The 19538-nt window shown below is 38.3% G+C and overlaps 1 protein-coding gene across 1 annotated transcript in view; it reads left to right on the top strand.

Annotated features, from left to right (window-relative positions):
* The window catches only part of JAG2 (jagged canonical Notch ligand 2), a 70587-nt gene that overhangs the window by 33062 nt on the left and 17987 nt on the right, over positions 1–19538 (top strand). The window contains exons 4-12 of the mRNA XM_027716694.2: positions 521–775; positions 1709–1769; positions 12503–12633; positions 13019–13138; positions 15218–15331; positions 16171–16284; positions 16827–16940; positions 17460–17506; positions 17771–17944. Of these exons, the coding sequence (XP_027572495.1) occupies positions 521–775; positions 1709–1769; positions 12503–12633; positions 13019–13138; positions 15218–15331; positions 16171–16284; positions 16827–16940; positions 17460–17506; positions 17771–17944 (1130 nt within the window). The remainder of the gene's footprint in view (positions 1–520; positions 776–1708; positions 1770–12502; positions 12634–13018; positions 13139–15217; positions 15332–16170; positions 16285–16826; positions 16941–17459; positions 17507–17770; positions 17945–19538) is intronic.

Genomic DNA, 19538 nt, shown 5'->3' with positions numbered 1-19538 from the left:
GTTTATGTACAATAATGCAAGCCCACCAGAGCATTTACTTTTGCTCAGTAACTTCATAGCATATTGAATATATTGTGTTTTGTTTTATGTTTAAAATTAAACTCACACCAGAGAACTTTAATGTCTCAGCTACTAGATAATGCAGATTTTGCAATTTTATAAGAACAAAAAGGAGGCAAAAAGAGCCTCAAATCAAGATAAAGCTGTTAGTTGTCAGCGTGTGGGTGTGGTATGTTTGGCTGCCTTGAAAAATAAGCTATTTCCTATGGATTATGTTCCAGGGTTTTTTAATATTTCCTTTGGGACACTTTTTAAAATTGGCCTTCCTGTAATGAACTTTGCAAGGCAAAGGAAAATTCAGTTACACAGTAGATCTTTATCATCTTAACATTTTCTTCACTAGGTTTTATCTTAACCAGTTGAATACTTTCAGTTGGATTCCATATGTTCTTGTGTGCTATTGAACTTACCACCTGTTGAATTTACCTTTTTTTTGTTTGTTTTTCAAAAAAAAAAAAAGGTGAAGACTTGTTAATAGAGCGAGTGGCACATGCTGGCATGATCAACCCAGAAGATCGATGGAAGACACTACAAATCAATGGTCCTGTTGCCCATTTTGAAGTACAAATAAGGGTGAAGTGTGACGAAAATTACTACAGTGCCCTGTGCAATAAATTCTGCGGCCCCCGAGATGACTTTGTTGGTCACTACACCTGCGATCAGAATGGAAACAAAGCTTGCATGGAAGGTTGGATGGGCGAAGAATGTAAACAAGGTAGTGTGTTTCCTTTGTTCTGATTAGCCCTGGTGTGTATATAATAAACTGCAGTAGGTACTTCTGTGGTGTCAGTCCTATAGCATATTAATTTTAGCACATACAGACTTCGTCTTTTAAATACAAATCTTTGAAATAAAACATCGTCTGTGAAAAGTGGAGCACAGTGTTGCTTCTGATGTGTTCTGTGGACACTTAAATTTAGGATTCAAAACAGTGAGACATCTTTTTATGTATTACATTCATTCAATGGTAGTGTTCCTTCAAAGCAAAATGATGTATTACATCCCCTAATGTAAGATTTTATTGAAGTGATATCATCAGTAATACCATAGACTTTAATCCTGGAGAAATGCCCTGGTTTTGCAAATGAAAAATTTTAAGTGTATAGTATGCAAGGCTGAAAGCTTTTTGATAGCTCTTAATGTGAACAGAAATTCAGGTGTAGTCATCTCTTTTAATGTACCACTCAATCAAATCTCTTTGCCTTTTGTCTTCAGTAAGTAATTAGCACTAAAATTATTTGATATACTCTTCTGCTGAGGGCTTCTTTGTTTTGTTTTCTGTTCCTTTTCAGTAAAAAGCTTGTTAATGATGGGAGGGCCATTTTTAGGGCTTACTCAAGGTCATGTGTAGCATCTGAAGTTTGGGGGTTCCAGCGTAACAACAGGTTTTAAAAATAACTTTATTTGAGAAATGTTTCAGTGCTGACACTCTTGCTGCAAACCTTTTTGCTGGTAATGGAGTTGTGTTTTGTGAAATAGCTAGCTGGAAGAGCAGCAACTATTGGAACCATGGCAAAAGACAGTCTGCTTTGCACAAACAACAGACAGGCTAAATAACAGAAGCCATAGCTGAACAGCTCCAGATTGCTGCTGCACTAATGGACACCTGGCTGCCCACACTGATGCCTAAATCTTTTTGTATTTACAGCTGTGTGTAAACAAGGATGTAATTTGCTCCATGGGGGTTGCAGTGTACCTGGGGAATGCAAGTAAGTCTGCATGCTTGAGTATCTTCTGTTTAGGAGTACTGATCTCTAGTGTTTTCTGTGTATGGTGCTGCTTTTAAAAAGTCTACATTAAAATGGAAAAATTCTGTGTAAGAACATGGATGGAAAGAGATCTGAAGTAGATGTCTCGTGTAAGAATTGCATATACTTTATACTGTTTTGTGTTGCTGTTCTATTTTTCGCACATATAGGACTGAACAGATTTGCTTCATGTAATTCAGAACTATGCCTCTTTCAAATGAGAAAAATATTTTGGTTTATTATTTTCAAAATCCTTAGTTTTGATCTCTATGTACTACTTGTTCTTCTCAAATAAAAAGGGCAGCTTGTTCTTTGGACTGTTAGGATCAGGGAATGCTCACAGTCCTAGGAAACTCAATATATATTTTGGTCACCGGACTTTGTTCCAAGAAAAAAAAGAGTTTTGCTAGTAATGGAGATACAGTAGCAAGCCCAGCCAAAACTTTCTACCCCAGGTAAACTTTTTTGGTCCCTGAATATGAGAGAACAGAGTCTGAAATGTTCCCTTTAACTTCATGATGCAACTTAAGAAGACTTTGATAGCAAGGGCAGTTGATTGTTTTCCTGTAAAGGTTCAGGCATTCGACATAGTAGGTCAAGGGGAAATGGGTGTTATTTTTACACTGGCTGTTGAAGAAATGGGACAGGTCTGCTTGCAAGTTTGGGATTCTGTGTAAGTTCTGAGTTTGTTTGTGGTCAGAGTGGAATGCATCACCAAGAGTAGATTTATGCAGTGGTTCCTTAGTAAGCTGCGTTGAACCTGCTTGATTGGAATGATGTGAAACTGCACTGGCTGCCAAAACCCCTGAGAGCTGACAAATACCACTTGTGGCAAGCTGTGACAGTTTAAGGCAATTTTGCTTCATCCTTCTACTACTAATTACTGCAACCATCACAGAAGTGGCAGAAATAGGATGCAGAGAATTTAGTTTAGCTGGGCTTAGAGCTAAGCTGGGGTTGAGGTGCCAGTTTGTGAGCTGTGGTAGGTGACATGCGGGCAAGTCCCATCCTGCTGCAGAGCCTGAAGCTTCTGTCAGTGGGGCATGGCAGATAACAAAGTAAGCCTTAAATCATTGCACCACAGAGTGGTTTCTTACTGCCCTGAAACTTCCATCAGATGCAGCTGACTTGTTGAAGGTTTGGTGTGTTGTAACTCTCGGATCTGACTGAAAACTGTAAATTTGAAATTTGCAGCGCTTTGGGGTGTGTGTGTGCAGTTTCACTTCTCAAGAGCTATAAAATATCCCTTAAAGGATTTTTTTTCAAGGCAGATATTTAAGCAATGGCTTTTTAATCTTTCCATATCACTAAATATTTTCCTTGTGATTTCAAGTATTGTGTGCCCCTACTGCTGTTGGTGATTTTTTTTTTTAGGTTATGAGTAAAGATTATGGTTGAGAGCTGGGCCAGTGTCACTTCTGCCTGAGGAAGAAGCACTCCTTCCTCTGAGCCTTCCAGGAACACAGTTTCCCCCTTGAGAACCTACTTTTAATGAATTTTGATTCATGTAAGGGTTTCTGGAGTCCTGTAGGTTTCAAAGGAACATCCTCGGAGCCTGTGAATATTTGCTGTTTGAATGCAAGAAGTCTTTTGACTAAAGGTGTAAAAGAAACAGGTTTAAGCAAACAGAAAGCAGTACCTTTTTTTGTTGTGTTCTTTTTATGGGAGGTAGGGAAGTAAGAGGGATTGGTGCAGTTTCCTTTTTAACTTACAACTGGTCTCACAGAGAAATGAATCTGAAGGCAGAAGCTGGAGAGGAGGAGGAGGGTTTAAAGAAGGGAATACAAAACCTTTGAAGATGGGGGGCTGAGTGGCTGTTTACTTTTTTTTAAGGTGCCTGTCAATATGTAGTCTTATACAAGCAAAGCCTTTCCTTGCAGCCTGTTGCTGATGTGAAGAAGCATCTAGTATTGAACTCCAGGTGTTCCCTTGCTAAACTAAGCTCACAAAAATAACGCTGAGTCTATTTAAGGCCTCTGTCCAGGTATCTCACTATTTGTTAGGTGGATTCTGTCATCTGAAAGTACTGAGAGAAGGAAAAATGGATTGTATGCCTTGTTTTTTAGTGCCTGTCTGCTGAAGTGATAGATCTGTGATCAGCAAGTCTGAGAACAGTGGCCACTCTGCAAAACTGCAGAAAGTTCTGAGCTACGTCTTGAATAGTGATTTGGTAGCCTGAGTGTGTTCACACAGCTGTCTTTAACTTTTATTCTGTAATAGTTATTAGACTATATTAGAAACGTTGCTTTTAACAGAAATGGATAATACTTTCTGTAGAAAAATGATGCTGAACTAAAAATAAACAAGACTTACAGATATGACCTTTATCTTCAGCAGTACAAAGGAAGCTGTTATTTAAAAGAAACTGCTATGTTTGGTGCTATTGAATTTTAATCTAGATTGCTTCATCCTGCTTTTTGGACAGTTGCCACTGTCATTTTAACAGGTGAAAACAATGTCCTTTTTTAATTCAGAAAGAAAATAAAAATGTGAGAAAAATATGGGTGTGAGATGCATGGAAATCTACTGCTGCCAATAGCTACTTGATTGCCAGAATTTGCAGTGGTGTTTTTAAATAGAAAAGTTGGAAAACAGTTTCCTTCTTCAACTTGCATGAGCATGCAGGTAAATTAGGCACTGTGTCTCTCAGGCTTCAGCCTAGCTCTCATAGAAAGGATCTACCCTCCATTCATGATGTTCCAATGTAATATGGAGCTGTTCTTGGATTAAAAGTTATAATGAAACCAGATCTTAGAAATAACTGAATGACCTCAGGCTGTTAATAAAGGATGTGCCATTAGTTCTAGTTGTACATCATCTGTCAGGCAAGTTCATATACCCATTGTTTTGAGAAAGTTAGTGTTGAAATATTTTTCCATTTCTTTTGTTGAGTTTTCATCAAAGTGGAAAAAAAAAATAGGGATGCCCTGATGTAGGAAATTATTTTACAGTATGGCTGGGTCTAGGTAATAGTTTTTTGTCATTGTGGAGGCAATTCAGAAAAAATAAAAATTTTCTGCATAATAAGAGAAAAAAATACGTCCTTGAGGAAAGCAAAAGCAACTTAGCTTAGTCTTGCAAGAATGGGAAATTGCCGGCTTCTTAAAATAAAAAGAAAACAAACCAATCTTTATCCATAGTGGATAGAGAAAGTCAATAAACATTGGTCTGCAGCGGCAGACCAGATGCTCTTGTTTATTGACTTCGCCAGGCCAAAGTAGTAGGAAGGATTATCAAAGAAGCAACATTGCTGAGCCATGATGTTGGTGCTTTTTGTATGTTTTTACATCACTCAAAGTACTTTGTTAAATTCCATTAAGCTGTCTAGAGGAGAATGAAGTTTCATCTAATGGCTCATATCTGGCTTAGGTTCAACCACCTTATGCAATTAGCAAAGTTGAATATAGAGAAACCACAAGTGACAGTCTCCTTCCTCGATTAAAACTGCTGACCTGACTATGTTTGGTACCACTCATAAACTGTCACTAGGCTTAACAGCTTAATCTTTCACTTCCTTGTTATCCAGAGTGGTATGACTTTGGTTGAGGTCCAGATATGCCTCATATCTGGCCTACATTGTCATATTCCTGCCAGGATGATGGTATTTTCAGAAGTCTTTTGACTTTTCCTGTTGTCTTCGAATGTTTAAGTTTTTCATCTAAAGCAAAATAAAAGGAGTCAAATCCTTAACACTACTCAGGTTGGGTTCAGCTTCTGGAGCTATGGTAGGACCTGGGAAATGCCAGTCTTACTTCACACAACTCTGATACAAAATTTCTTTAGAATGTGTAGACTAACTGAAATGAATTAGAAATGGGATCGTTAATAGAGCTGTAATGTGAATTTTGTGCAAGGTGAACAAAGCAAGTGTACTTGCAGCAAAAACCTGTAAATTGAGGTTGATGTGCTTTCAACTGACTTTATTCTAGAATTAATTTTGAAATATGTGTGACAAAAGATTTGTTTTACAGTGTTGGTGTGTTTTTTGTTTAATCATATACTTTTTTGTCCCATTGAAACAGATTTCTCAAACTTTCTGTCCAGTGCTGTGCCTTCTGTAGTCCTTGTGTTCCACTTCTGGAACTTCCCTGCTCACAAAGCTGATTTTGTGTGTCCAGCAGAGTCTGCAAGGGCTCTAGCCATCTCCCTAGTGATGGGAGAACTTTAAGGGCCCAAACTTGCTCAACTATTATTCATGTTGAGCAAGTACTGAATACTTTCTTTGCAGAGATGCAGGCTCAAAAGCTTGAGTTGCAAAATGAGCTCGTAACTACCTGGAATACTGAGAGTGTAATAGTGTTCTAGAGATTCTTTGTTAAATCTTAGACTTGCATAGTCTTCCTGTCTTTTTCAGTAGGAGGCCTACCAATAACACTGATATCTCATTTGTGTTTTTATGGCAGTTGGGTAGATAACATGGTTAACATCAGCACTGGGGAACTCTGCCTAAACTTCAAAAAGAAACACCCAACAAAGCAAATAAACAAACAAAACAATAAAAAAGGGCACCTGGAGTCTTGTAAACTCATCCTTATATTCAAGGTGATCCAGCGAGGCTTCTCAAAACAGGTTGTTATTGAAAGACTGTAGAGGACTAACAAAAGGTCACAAAGAGCTGAAAAAAAAGGAAATGCTATTCCTGCTTCTAAAAGTGGGGGGGGGAAGTAAGAGGTGGGGAGCTTCCACAGTTGTTCCAGAGCAGCATTATGAGAAATCTCATAAACTGCTCTGAGCAGTAAACTAGAAACAGTCTTGTTTGAGCAGCGTGCTAGCTGCTTTGGCATCTGACAGCTTCAATTCCTGCAATGTTGGACTGCCTATGGTCCCTAAAGAGCTTAAGGCTGTTGTTTTGGCCCTGCAGGATTGCACTTGGTACCCGTTCATCATCTCCTGTCACCTCTTTGGTGTAAGATATTGTATCACAGCTTTGGGTTTCAAAGATCTTGTAAAATTACTACAATTACTATGCCTTTCATCGTATTTAGTATTCTTCCCTGTTGTTACAGCCAGTATGCTTTTATTATTGTTTTTTATGGCCTAGTGGTAAGCCCTTTGGGAATGCTGACAAGTATTTCACAAGTAGACACATTAAGTTACACAAAGAGTCCCATGTTTTGTTTCTTTATTGGTCAATGAACTGAGGCACACTCTGCTTTCACTTGCTTGGATGGTTAGCGGGTAGGAAGGCATAGAATGTATTCTAAAGGTGGGTGCTGCTTCCAGGAGAATGTGAGCAGGTGTACAGGAAATAAAAACATGTAATGCTTTAACTTGTGTCTATAATAGTGTAGGTAGTGCAGCTGAACTAGAACAGTAGATCAAAGCAGCCTCGAGAACCCACCATCTATACTCAAAACACTTCAGGTTTTTAAATTTTAGACTAACTCTAGTCTGTTCTTGTGGACTGAGTGCCTGTTTGCAGGTGGAACACATTAGGTGTGCTCCTGGCATACGTTGTCATATGTTACCTTAGTTTAACCTGAAAGGAATCCAATGCCTTTGTTCCAAAACAGCTCTGTGAGGTGAACCAATGCACCAGCAACAGGAATGATCAGGCAGTTCACTTAAACAAGGTGTTCCAGGTGTGAACTAATGCAAATACAGGCACACCCTTAGAGCCACTTACTGTGAGTTAACTGAGCAGTGTTCTGGCTAAAAAATGTTGAACCATCCCCCCTATCAACTCATTGTCAAAACTCTAAATAGTACTGGGGAGAGACTGTTAGCTTTCAATAACTTCCTTTATTAGAGGAGAAAAAAGCTTGTAGGGAAGGGTTTGTATCTTTTGGTGTGATAAGAATGCTGGGGGTGAGAGGAAAAGATAACAAGCTTTCAGGTAATTAAATTATTTGAGTTCATTAACAAGCATATTTTCCTTTCCTATTCACAAGATTGTCTTGCCTATTTTGAAGTAGACAGTGTTTCTGTGACAAATCTTAGTGAATGAGTACTGTACTACCTATTAGCATAGAAGGATCTAACAGCTAGACAATATTGCTGCCTGCTATGCAACAAGTAATCTCTTAAAAGTTTAAACAGACTTTCTTATAGTTATTTTAAGTAAATAACTAATATAAAGCTATTGTTCTGGCCTATGCAACACCATCCTGTTCACGTCATTAGAAAATTTAGTGGTTTTCTATTTAAGAGGGTTATTTCTCCCCCACCCCTGAATGATGCGTTTTGCTTCTGCTCTTAATGTCACTGTTCTGCTTCATTTTCCTGTGTTGAGTGTTTTGACCCCAGCTTCCACTTGAAACATGATTGGGAGAAGCTCTCTCCAAAAGAATATGCTTTAAAAATGTGTGTAAGTATGTCATAATTATCTTCACTTCAGCCTTTGTAGAAAGAGCAATATACCAGTAAAGTGTAACCTGTGGCATTTAAAGGCTTATACCACATTGCCTACATCCTCCCTGAGATTTTTTTTAATTTATTTTTAGGTCTCATATTCTGACCTAGATTGCAGAGATAGTCTTGACTTTCTTCACGTTAGTGGTTTAGGTGTATTTATGCATGAAGTGCTGACACAGATCTGCAGATAGGTGTAGAACAGAATTTATTTAGGTATCCTCTCATTCTTTTCTATTACAAAGCTTTTTTTTTTTTTAAGGTTAACCAGAGTAGATCTGTGATTGGATGAGATGTGTGAGACGAAGTTTCTCAGCTGACCTTTCTGCACAGAAGATTCAGGACTCTCAAATAACCAGAAGTGATTAAACCAGGAGAATAAACCATGTATGAAGATAGTACAAAACGTTTGAGTTAGGGTGCTCTCAATGGTCAACTTTAACTTTTTTGTTGTGTTAGCAGATAGGCATCCTCCTTTGGGATAAGGAGGAGTTAATTGTGCAGGGTGCTGAGACCATGGTTTACAGACCATCAGGATCTCTTTACTGTTCCACATCACTTTCATAACTGCCATTGTAGAATTTATCATAAAATAAAGTCTGAACAAAACTTCCAGGATCATCAAGTCTCACCTCCTTGCCTGAGGAGATCTAGTTAGACCAGGTTACTCAGGGCCTTTTCCTCCCAGTAATGTATCTTTTTACATACAGCAACATTGGATCTTGTTCCATCTGATTTGGAAATGCTCAATTTCAACCTAGATTTCACTAAATAATTATAACACAAACATGCTCAGAGGAAAACAAAGACCACTGTCAACTTTTCCCTTAATTATAACTGTTTCAAAAGAATGTAGGGAAAGCATAGTTCCATAGAAAAATCTGTTCTTTTGGACTTGATGAGTTTAGCTCTTTAATGGCCCTGGGAAAAAAACCAAAATATGCAAATCTTCTATTTCTTTTTCCTTTCCCCACTTCCTCCTGCTCCTACCTCTGAGGACATATGTACCTTTGAACTGTGTGTAGTGATGAGTGCTTCTGTAGGGTTCCCTGATGCTAAATTTACTACTTGAAACACACTGAGTTTTACTGTAGAAAGTCTTTTTTTCTTATCCTGGAATTCAGCTGTTTGAAGCCCCATTGTCGTATTATAGCCAAGTATATACTGAGCTGAATTACTGTGACTTTATCTACTTGTCAATGACAACAGTATATTTTCTGCACAGTTGCAGGTGGTTTTTTTTAATCTGAAGACTGAAATGTTATCTAGAATTTTTGCTAATGTTAACTCCTGCCACCTCCCCTTCCTCCAGGCTTTTATTTGAATTCTCATTTTCTTTTGCCACCAGACTCTCATCTAAGAAAAATGGAAGCCGTGAAGTGTGCCTGTAGAATTACCAGGTCTCTTCTGCAAGTTCTTGGTTTCAAGATAACTAGCAATTGTTATTCTCTCCCTATTACACTGTATTAATTCTGACCCAAAGGGATGCTTTGGTCTGGGAGCAGATGCCTGTACTTCAACCTCCAGTCAGGAAGTTACTAAACTGTAACAATCTATTTATGGTAGCTTCTTTGTACTGCTAATAACCCAGCAAAGGCTAAGATTAAGCCAGGCCTGATTTTTGTTTTGCATGTGCTGGGTTGTAAAGACACGTTAGAGCTGATGAAGTCAGCAGAGGGGAAGGACAAAGGAAGTAGAATCTTGATTCCAATAAGAATTTTCTTTGTCCGTTGAACAATGAGAATCCTTATGGATTCTCTATATTTGGCTTTCTTATTTAATCAGATGTGAAAAATTTAGAACTGCAATTTAGTTGATTCTTTACTGGTGGGGGGTGCAGGGAAGAAGTAACTTTAGCCCACTGTTTGCTGCACTAGCAGTTTCCCTTTGGCTTTTACACAAGTGGTTGGTACTCGAAAAGGAACTCTGGTTTGTTTTTTTTTCTTGATGATGTTGCTTTTGTGTGTGTACCTTTTGGACTTCTTATAGTGGCTCATTAACCTTTTTCATCCTTGTGTTTTGGCTTGATGTTTTTCTCATAAATGACAACATGCCTGTTTCTGAATTGGTTTCTCTTTATTGGACACATCTTGCTCTCAGGGTGAGCCAAAATCCATGCAAACACTATCTTTTTAGAAGGAAGTGGAATTAATGCTGCTCTAGCACCTGCTAATATAGGATGCGACCAGACTTCCTGTTCAAGAGGAAATCCTAATTTACTCTTCCTTGTAAACTGAGGGCTGATCAGCTTACCACATAGTAACCTTTTGACTTGTAAACAGTGTGTTCCTTTGGACTGCTTTTAGCCTCTAGAAATTATTTCCCTCAGGCTTGGTGGCAACTTTAACAGTAAACTTTGACTGTGTTGAATATCATGAAAAAGCAGCAACCTTTTTTTATTTCTGAATTCATTTTAATGCCATCAAGCACACCTACAAACTCAAGTGGGTGCTTAAGACGCCTTCAAATTCTAGAAGGTGTCAGTATTTTTCCTTGTACTCTTAAGTACCAGTGCAATGTTTAACAAAGAATCTTGTTATCCATTGGCTATGGAGAACAAATTGAGATATTGTGATTATTTACTTTGTGATGCAGACTTTCAGCTCTTGAAAATTCTTGTTGTATGTGGGTGGGGAGTTGGCTCTGGCTAGGATAGTCATGGTGAATCACTGGCACTAGTGCCAGGTTTGGCATACAGGAAGATTTGGTTTGGGGCCAGTAAAGTGCCTTTTTTATTGTTTATTACCAGCCTCTGAAAAGATTTTTCTGTCCTTGAGGAGGAAGGAAGAGATCAAATTTAGCAGGAGCAGTATTTGTTTCCTCTTACTGCTAATACAGCGAAAGAAAACTGCATCTAAAATATGTGTATTCTCCAGGCTTCTGACAGCCTTGCTCAGATGAGCAATTGAGGCCTCTGGGCTGGGAACACAGCTGAGGTTCTCCTTAGGGATCCCACAACTGTGAGGTTCTCAATGAGGAGCAGGTACTGGGACTAAGAGCTCAAAGTAGTTCTAGAACTTTATATGGAAAAAATGGTCTTGCAAAGATCTGTACCTAGATTCTTTCTGCCGATGTAAATAGTAGAAATTTAAATACTATGCTGCCAGCACAACTTGTTCTGTTGCTCTGGGGATTGATCCAGCTCACTGAAACAGTGGAAGGGGATTGAATCACAAGGAACCAAGACTTCTCATTTATATATCTCCTCCTTATCTTTTCTCACTGCACCCCAAAGACCTAATTTATTTTCTGTTCTTTTATACTGTTCAAAAAGTGGATAATAGAATGGTAGTGTTAAATCTAAAAAATGTACAGTTGCATTTCTAATGCTTTTCTTCCCCTAGGCACTAGGGCAGCAGTGGCATGCATGTGCCCAGCTCCCATTCAGTGTTTTTATGCATCTCTTTGTTGCTAGTATGTCTCTTAAATTCTGTATAGGAAATACTCTTTAACAGGCAGAACGCTTCTTTTGTTGGCTCAAAAGAGCAAGCTTACTATTTCTTGTTACTTAAAATGTGTGAAATATACGTTAAGAAAAAATATTAGCTTATGCCCTTTTCTTTTTTTTTTCTTGTAAGTTCAGACTTTAACACTTTTCTATAGCCTAAACAGTTGCTTCTGTTACAGATTAACATAAAGATACTGGTCTCTGAAGAAGTCTTGGGGGGGAAAAAATTCAACTCTAAGCCAAATGAATTATTAATAGCTTTTGTTTCTGTTCTTGCTCCTCCTTTCTCCAAAGAGTACTTTTTCCATAGTGTCAGTAGAGAACACTGAGGCTGTAACAGAGTGAATCTATAAGAAGGGTTCTCTTGAGAAATTAGGCCTTGAGAAAATTGGCAAGACTGCTGCCTCTCTGGCTGCCCTGGTCCTTTAAGGCTGTAGCACTCTAGAGCAAAGTAGCTATTATCTTGAAATTTCTCTTCATAGAAAAACCCTGTGGTGCTCAGTGCAGTAAACCAGCAGCCTCCTTTTAAAAAGCAATTTCAACTTTTTTTTTTTATATCAATCACAATTTTTATCCTAGTGTGAGATGATTATGTGAAGATGGGACTTCTTGTGAAAGAACAGCTAATTCAATGTACAGTTCTCATAACACATAGTGCTTGGTGGTGTTTGTTGCCAGGGTATGTAATATGTTTGAGCAGGATGAGTTCCAGTAAGGATGTTCAACAAGACTAGTATGTCCCTTCTAAACAGGATAAATAAAGTTTTGTTTATCTGTTGCACATTGAGCAGTTGACCTTGTTCTTGAGAATGGTAAGTGTGGTGTTCTAAATACATGTACTGCTGATAATTAAGCATCATGTTGCTAACTTTTAACATGTGAACTTACATCTTAGGTGTCATTATGGTTGGCAAGGACAGTTCTGTGATGAGTGTGTCCGCTACCCAGGCTGTGCTCATGGGAGCTGTAATGAACCATGGCAGTGTAATTGTGAAACCAACTGGGGTGGCCTGCTCTGTAACAAAGGTACTTAACATTAATGTACAGGAAAAATAAGTTTAAGTTGCATGATTAACTGATAACTCATTAACCCCTTTTTTTTCTGCTAGTGTGCAACTACCTGAGTGTTTCTGTGCCTTAATTCTTTTATGGCAGATGGTGCCTAAGCATCATAAGTATAAGAAGTTTAAGAAAAAAGGCTTGAATGGTCCTGACTCTTCTAACTCATGCAGCTGTCTCTTGTTCATTCTTCCTTGTTCTGTGGATAGTTACCAGATGACAGGCTAGCTCACGGAATACGGGGATGATGTGGGTGAATGGTGTTCAAGCCAAAAAGGCATCTGTGTATCTGACCAGGGATTGAAATGGTGAGATTTGTGTTCCCTGTTGATTGACACTTTTCTCTGTCCAGATCTGAATTACTGTGGAAATCACCATCCCTGCCTGAACGGTGGAACCTGTATGAACACTGAGCCGGATGAATATCGCTGTGCCTGCCCAGATGGCTACTCTGGAAAGAACTGCGAAATTGGTACTTGTGGATATCGCATCTATCTTGGGAAATCTGAAACTGTCTTAGGCATTCTTATAGGCCCAGTGGGGATATGCCAGCTCTGTCTCTCCTATCTAGTGCCTTATGCTGGCTCTTCAAAAAAAACCATTGAGGGCAACAGAAATGCTGCAGTAATTTCCTTTGGATTTAGATGAGACTGGGAATATTTCTTCCCTTAAAGTTCTTCACTTCCTTAATCCTCACATGCAACTGGGCTGTAGTCTCATGGAAATAGGTTACACATGCACCTCTTCCTGTTACCTTTCTCCCCACTACCCGTTTTCTTGTCTTCTGGCTTGCTGATAAACATGCATTTTATGCAAGCTGGGGTCTAAGGAAGGTGGCGGTGATGGACACTAGTTTTAACTGTGATGTGGGGGTTTGGCCCAATTTTTAGTTGGCTGAGTGTGTTAGCTATCCTTTTTAATCAACTGAAACTTAAATCTTTTAATATGGGACTTCTAATACTTTTGGATTAATAATGCAGATGTTGAGTACTATGGAAATGTGCTCAAACTGTCTTACAGAGTCACCTTGAGCAGTCTGAACAAAAAGTGTCTTCCCTGTTCCCATTACCAAAATGGAGGAAAGCATTTAAACCACATTTGTGATGAAGTATGGCTTTGTGACTTGAGTCTAACAGATCTGTGTCTTTCCAACATGAAAAACTGCTTCCTATCTCAACCACAGTACAAAGATAACATGTTGCTTTTTTCTGTTTGTTTGTGTGTGTTACACAAAGACCAAAATGTTCATATTCTGGGGACAATTTTGGTATTTGCAGACTTTTCATGATTATTCTCACTTTGGAGGTAAATGGACAAGTGTGCAGTTTTCTAGTTTTTTCCTATTTTGCTTTAAAGTTTTGATGTTTGAAGAAAAATTAGAGCTTTTGATTTAAGTTTCTCACATGTAGTATTTAGTTGGATGTTCTGTCATGATGGATTGTTAAATCCTTTTTTTTACATGTGATATTCCCAGTCTTCTCACTATGAATTTTGCTATTCCTTGATAGTTAAAAGTTCAGATAGGAAGTATCCATTTTTTTTCTCTCACTTAACTGCTTGGCCTTAAGTTGACTAAAGTATTACAGAAAGTTTTCAGAGTTAATCAGGATGTAGATCTTTGAACTTCCATGAAGTGCTGTTGTATTAAAGATACTATCAAAACTTGAATTTTGCTTCTACTGGTAGAATATGATGCAAAGTTTAGACTAAAGTGGATGAAATCTTGTCTTAGCTTGCCCTGAAAGCTGTGGGGAAGCACCTTGGCTCTTCAGGTGAGGAGGCAGTGAAAAAGGAGCCATACAATTGTTCAGAGCTATTGTGATTATTAACAGTAGGTTGGTGTATGAGCTGCTTTAGGTACTAGTACGAAGGGTCATAGGTGATGTAAATTCAGTTTTCAAAATGGATAACATCCCTGAAAGAAAGATTCCAACTGAGAAGGGAAGACACCAAGAGTGATGGCATAGAGCTTGTCCCTCCTCAACCTGATTCTTGCTTAGTGCAGCTTCTGCCAGTGTTACACCCTACATGGAGTGACAACGAGCAGCACTGCCCAGAACTGCCAGCACCTCTGTTTTTTGCTGTTTCCAAGGAACAGTATTAGAATGAAGCTAAACAGAACTTTGATACTTAAACTACTGCTGCTGTTCAGACCTCTGAACACAGCATATCTGTTTTGTCTCACTGAATTTAAAAGAAGTGCTGCAGCACTCTGGAGGTGGAAGTGTATGGCTGGAAGCAGAACGTTAATGGGAAACTTTTCTAGTTTGTGAGATATTGAAATAGAGCGACCTGTCTCTGTTTAGGCTTTGTAGTCATTAGATAGGAAGGATGATGCACCTTCAGCAAAATCCTGCTTTAGTTTTCTACTGGGAATCTTAACTCTCTGCAGCTGGGAGAGGGAGGCTCCAATCTCATGTACTGGCACCTCTCCACTGCCCCTGCTCTTGGTCACTGTTAATCGATGCAATTTTTAACCCCAAGTTCTCCTTCCGTTGGATACTGGAAGAGTATTTAGCAAGAATGTCTTTCTCTCTCTCTCTCTTCCCAGCGGAGCATGCTTGTGTATCTAATCCCTGTGCTAATGGTGGAATTTGTCACGAAATTTCATCAGGCTTCAAGTGTCACTGCCCATCGGGCTGGAGTGGACCAACATGTGCTATTGGTGGGTATGCATTTACTGGTGACTAACCTGTTAGGATGGAAGGGCTGATGCAGCTAACTTGGTAACATCATGCTCCGTGGGTATGGAATTTGGTGGTAGTCTTTTACTTTACCTGACTTTTTAACAGCTAAGCATTGGTGGACTGAAAAGAGGAGTTGGTACTATGCAGCCAGCAGCACTGATTTGATGCAGCTGAGTTCTAAAGGTTATCAAAAGCATAGTTGGACCATATCCAAAGAAATGCCCTGTTGGCAAAGCTTGTTTGACAATTCCTGACTCCTTAAACAGTCTAAAGGAAAATACAGAATGGTTTCATCTTAAGAAATATAAATGTGAAGATGAAGGGTTCTCCCCTTTCTTAAATGGTTGAAGAGTAGATTTGTGCACTTAAATACTTAATGTCTGGATTGGAAGACAGGGAAGTGGTTGAAATGTATTGTGGATCTCTGTAATTGGTTTTCCTGTGATTTGGAATGCAGGTGGCTTATCCATTTTTAAATGGCAACTGTTCCCAAAAAAAACCAAAAAAGCCCCAACCAACCACAAAACCAAAACTGGCTCAACTTATGTCATGATCTAGGAACATGACTTTCAATCTGCAAATTGCTGGCAGATTAACTGAGTCTTCTTGCTGTTTGCAAATAGAAATTTTCAGAATTTCCCTCTCCCTTATCTTAGATGTGAGAAAAGCCTAAGTAAAAGTTAGGTTTGAAATGTTGGTTTGTTCCTAAGCTTGTTTGTTTGTACATTCTCCCCCTTCATCTCAAAATAACTTTAAACCAAACCCTGTTAAGCCCGTCCTTAAGCCGTGTAATGGAAGGCGCTCTCTGACTTTGCAGATATTGACGAATGCGCCTCTAACCCCTGTGCTCAAGGAGGGACCTGCATTGATGGTGTTAATGCATTTGAGTGCATATGTCCGCAACAGTGGATTGGAGCAACTTGTCAGCTTGGTAAGTAATTGCCTTCCAAAGTTTTGATGACCACTGGAGATTGTTCCTAAGTGATGAATAACAGTGTGTGTTTCTGGCATGATGTTTATTGAAGAAAACGTGGAACGTGTTGTGTTATTGTTATCTTAGCTCCTCTTTAGTATGTCTTAAAGCCAGAAGTTTCAGGTGAATCTAACTATTTGAGTACCAACTTAAACTTACTTATAATGCCCCATAACTTTTCTGTTGTAAAATGCAGCATTGGTGATGGTTCTTCGTGGTGGCAGAAGAGTGACTTAAGCTTATGGGGGCAAGAAAGGATTTGCCCTGACTAACATATTATCTTTTTGAGTTTTGGGAAAGGGAAGAGTAAGATAACATGCATGTGCTACTGTAGGCAAGTGTGCATTAAAAACCTGTGATATATAAGTGGTTTTAGTGCCCTACCAATGTATAATATGAGCTGCTGATGCTTTGACTGCATGGACACTTTGCTTGGTGCTGTGGTAATCTGTTTCTGGGTTTGTTCTTTATTCTATTCTTTATTTTCTCTTCTTTCACAGATGCTAATGAGTGTGAGGGGAAACCCTGTGTTAATGCTTACTCTTGCAAAAATCTCATTGGTGGATATTACTGTGACTGCATTCCAGGATGGACAGGAGTAAATTGTCATATCAGTTAGTATTTCTTTAGTATGTATGATGACAGTAGGATGTTTTGTTCTTTAAAAAAGATTTTCTGATAAGTGATAGTGCGCATACTTGTACAAGAAAAAATATCTGTTGTCAGGATTTTTTGAATTTTTAGCATGAAAATTGAAAATACTGTTTGAAAACTTATTTTAAAAGTTAATAGGTATTAAAATAAGCTCGAATATACACTCTTCATTCCTATTTCTGAATGATATCATGTACTGATTCAATTTAAAATATTTTTATGCTAAAATGTTAGATACAAAATTTTTTTGATATTTGACTCATTTTTTGTATGTTGTAATAGAAATATAGAATATAAGTTTTTATTAGATATTTCTAAAAATGAGAATCTCTCAAGATATCAGGCATCCTTGCTTTCTGTTGAAACATATAGAAAAGTCCTTTCTGAAAATCATTTGTTCTCCCTTTTTGTACCAAACCTATAGTTCACAGCTTAGTCTTCCAGTATAAATTCTAACACTTTGCATATTTTATCTCTAGATATTAATGACTGTCATGGACAATGTCAACATGGAGGGACTTGTAAGGTAACTCTTACTTATTACATTCCATATTGAAAATTAATCTTTTTCTGCCTGTAGTTTGGATTTACAGGTTGTTTACGTGAGTTTAAATATTAAAAACGTAGTATTACACTTACAGACTCTTGCACTCGTTTCACAAAATAACTTTATGTGGTACTACCACTGTTCCCAAATACAGAATATAGAAATAACTTAAATTTTTGTGTGCAAGTTTTATCAGTAAACAAATCTTTCTACTTTTGCTTCTTTTTCTTCCTGCCTCTGAAGGATGAAGTGAACGGTTACCACTGCTTGTGCCCTCGTGGTTTCACGGGAAAAAACTGTGAGGTAGAAACAAATGAGTGTGAGAGCAATCCCTGCCAAAATGGAGGCCGGTGCAAAGACCTGGTGAATGGATTCAGTTGCCTGTGTTCACAGGGATTCTCGGGAGTCTTTTGCGAGGTGAGGGCAGTGGAGACATTACTGCAATACTTCTCATGGATTGAATTCTTGAAAGAAATATATCTCTGGGTTTAAATGGGAGTGACCAAAGGCTGAAGCATTACTGACTGTCGTAGCTGTTACCTGATACTCTGAATAAACAAATTTGTTGTGCAGTGCTGTCATAGTAGCTCTAACACTTGAATTTGCAGCCTGATAAACTACAAGTTGTTGCATATAGGTGTTGGCCTTCCTAAGTGTTTTAAGGCTGCAAGTATTCCTTAAGCTTGAAACATTTTCCTTTGCAATTGTCAGGACCTTCATCCTTTTGTTACACTAGAATGCTTTAAGTTCTCATCCTGATAACTCTGAAGTAATCTTACTGCTGTTGCTAGGAGTATATTAATTATTTATCAATTATCTATATTACATATAATGTAGATAATTAATATAATTATTAAAGGCAGGCAGATATGCAATTATTAGTTCTCAGAACTTTGTTTGAGATCATTTTAGGAACATGTAGTTCTAGTGCTTAAGGATTCAGATATAAAATATTGAAGTCCTAATGATAATTCCTGAAGTACTTCTTGATAATGAAGATATTCTTCTTTCTAGGGATAATGTTAGACTTCTCAATGTAAAATTATTTTGCATTAAGTATGCACTTTCTGGCTTTTGCTGATAGTCAAATCCATGTGAGTGTTATGCTTAGCAAGACAGCATCAGCTGGAGGCATTAGGTTAGAGTTTTGTTGGATTTGCTCCAGAATTTTTTGTGGAGGACATTGGAGTGATCTGTCTTAATGATGTGAATGAGTGAAGCAATTTTACTCTATTATTTGCATCGTTAAAGAAGCAGTGCCCTCCTTTTATTCAAAATTAAAAAGGGCTGCAGGTACCAACCAGTTTAATAAAACTGGTGCAGCACCTAATAACTCATGAACCATTTCTGCATAAGGATCATAACCCGAGTGCCCTACTCTGGGCTGATTCATACAGCACTGTGTAACTAAAGTTTTAGCAAATGTGCTTGAATAATAGGGGAGAGTTGGCTGCTTGCCTTGCGTGTTGCAGGAAATATCTACCATTGATTCCAGATGCTAAAGTACCAGCTACTGAACTTGCATTGGGAAGGGGAAATTTACACTAATGGAAGGAAACAAATGGAGACATCTGATAGAGGAGATCTGAGAATCTTTCTCAGCCTTTAGCTATTTTTTTTATAGTTTGCTTTGAATGTTCCATATGAAAGCACGAAATGGCTTGCTGGAATTGTATGTGCTTCTCTGAATTAAATACTGAACACCATTTGTGTTGCTTCTGCTTTGGCTAGTTTTGCATTTTTCTCCTATTTAACTACTGAACTGCTAAAAATAGGGATGAAAAACCGCTATTGGGCTTAATTTTATGTCTGTAAAGTTGAAAGCTGTCTTTCTCCCAAGAGAGATGTGAAGAAGGAAAAACTGACTTGGGGGGAGAAAAGCAATCCTTAAGAATAACAATTTGGAGGAAAGATACTGTGATGTAAAAATATCCCTTTTGAGGCTGCTTTGTGGATTTTGAGACCAATTTAGGGCATCACGAATCACTGATCCTGTGTGTCAGTCTAAAGC

The sequence above is a fragment of the Pipra filicauda genome, unplaced genomic scaffold (assembly GCF_003945595.2).
Source record: "Pipra filicauda isolate LSUMZ 115617 unplaced genomic scaffold, ASM394559v2 scaffold151_size3305965_pilon, whole genome shotgun sequence".
Taxonomy (NCBI): Eukaryota; Metazoa; Chordata; class Aves; order Passeriformes; family Pipridae; genus Pipra; species Pipra filicauda.
This window is presented reverse-complemented; position numbering and strand designations above follow the sequence as displayed.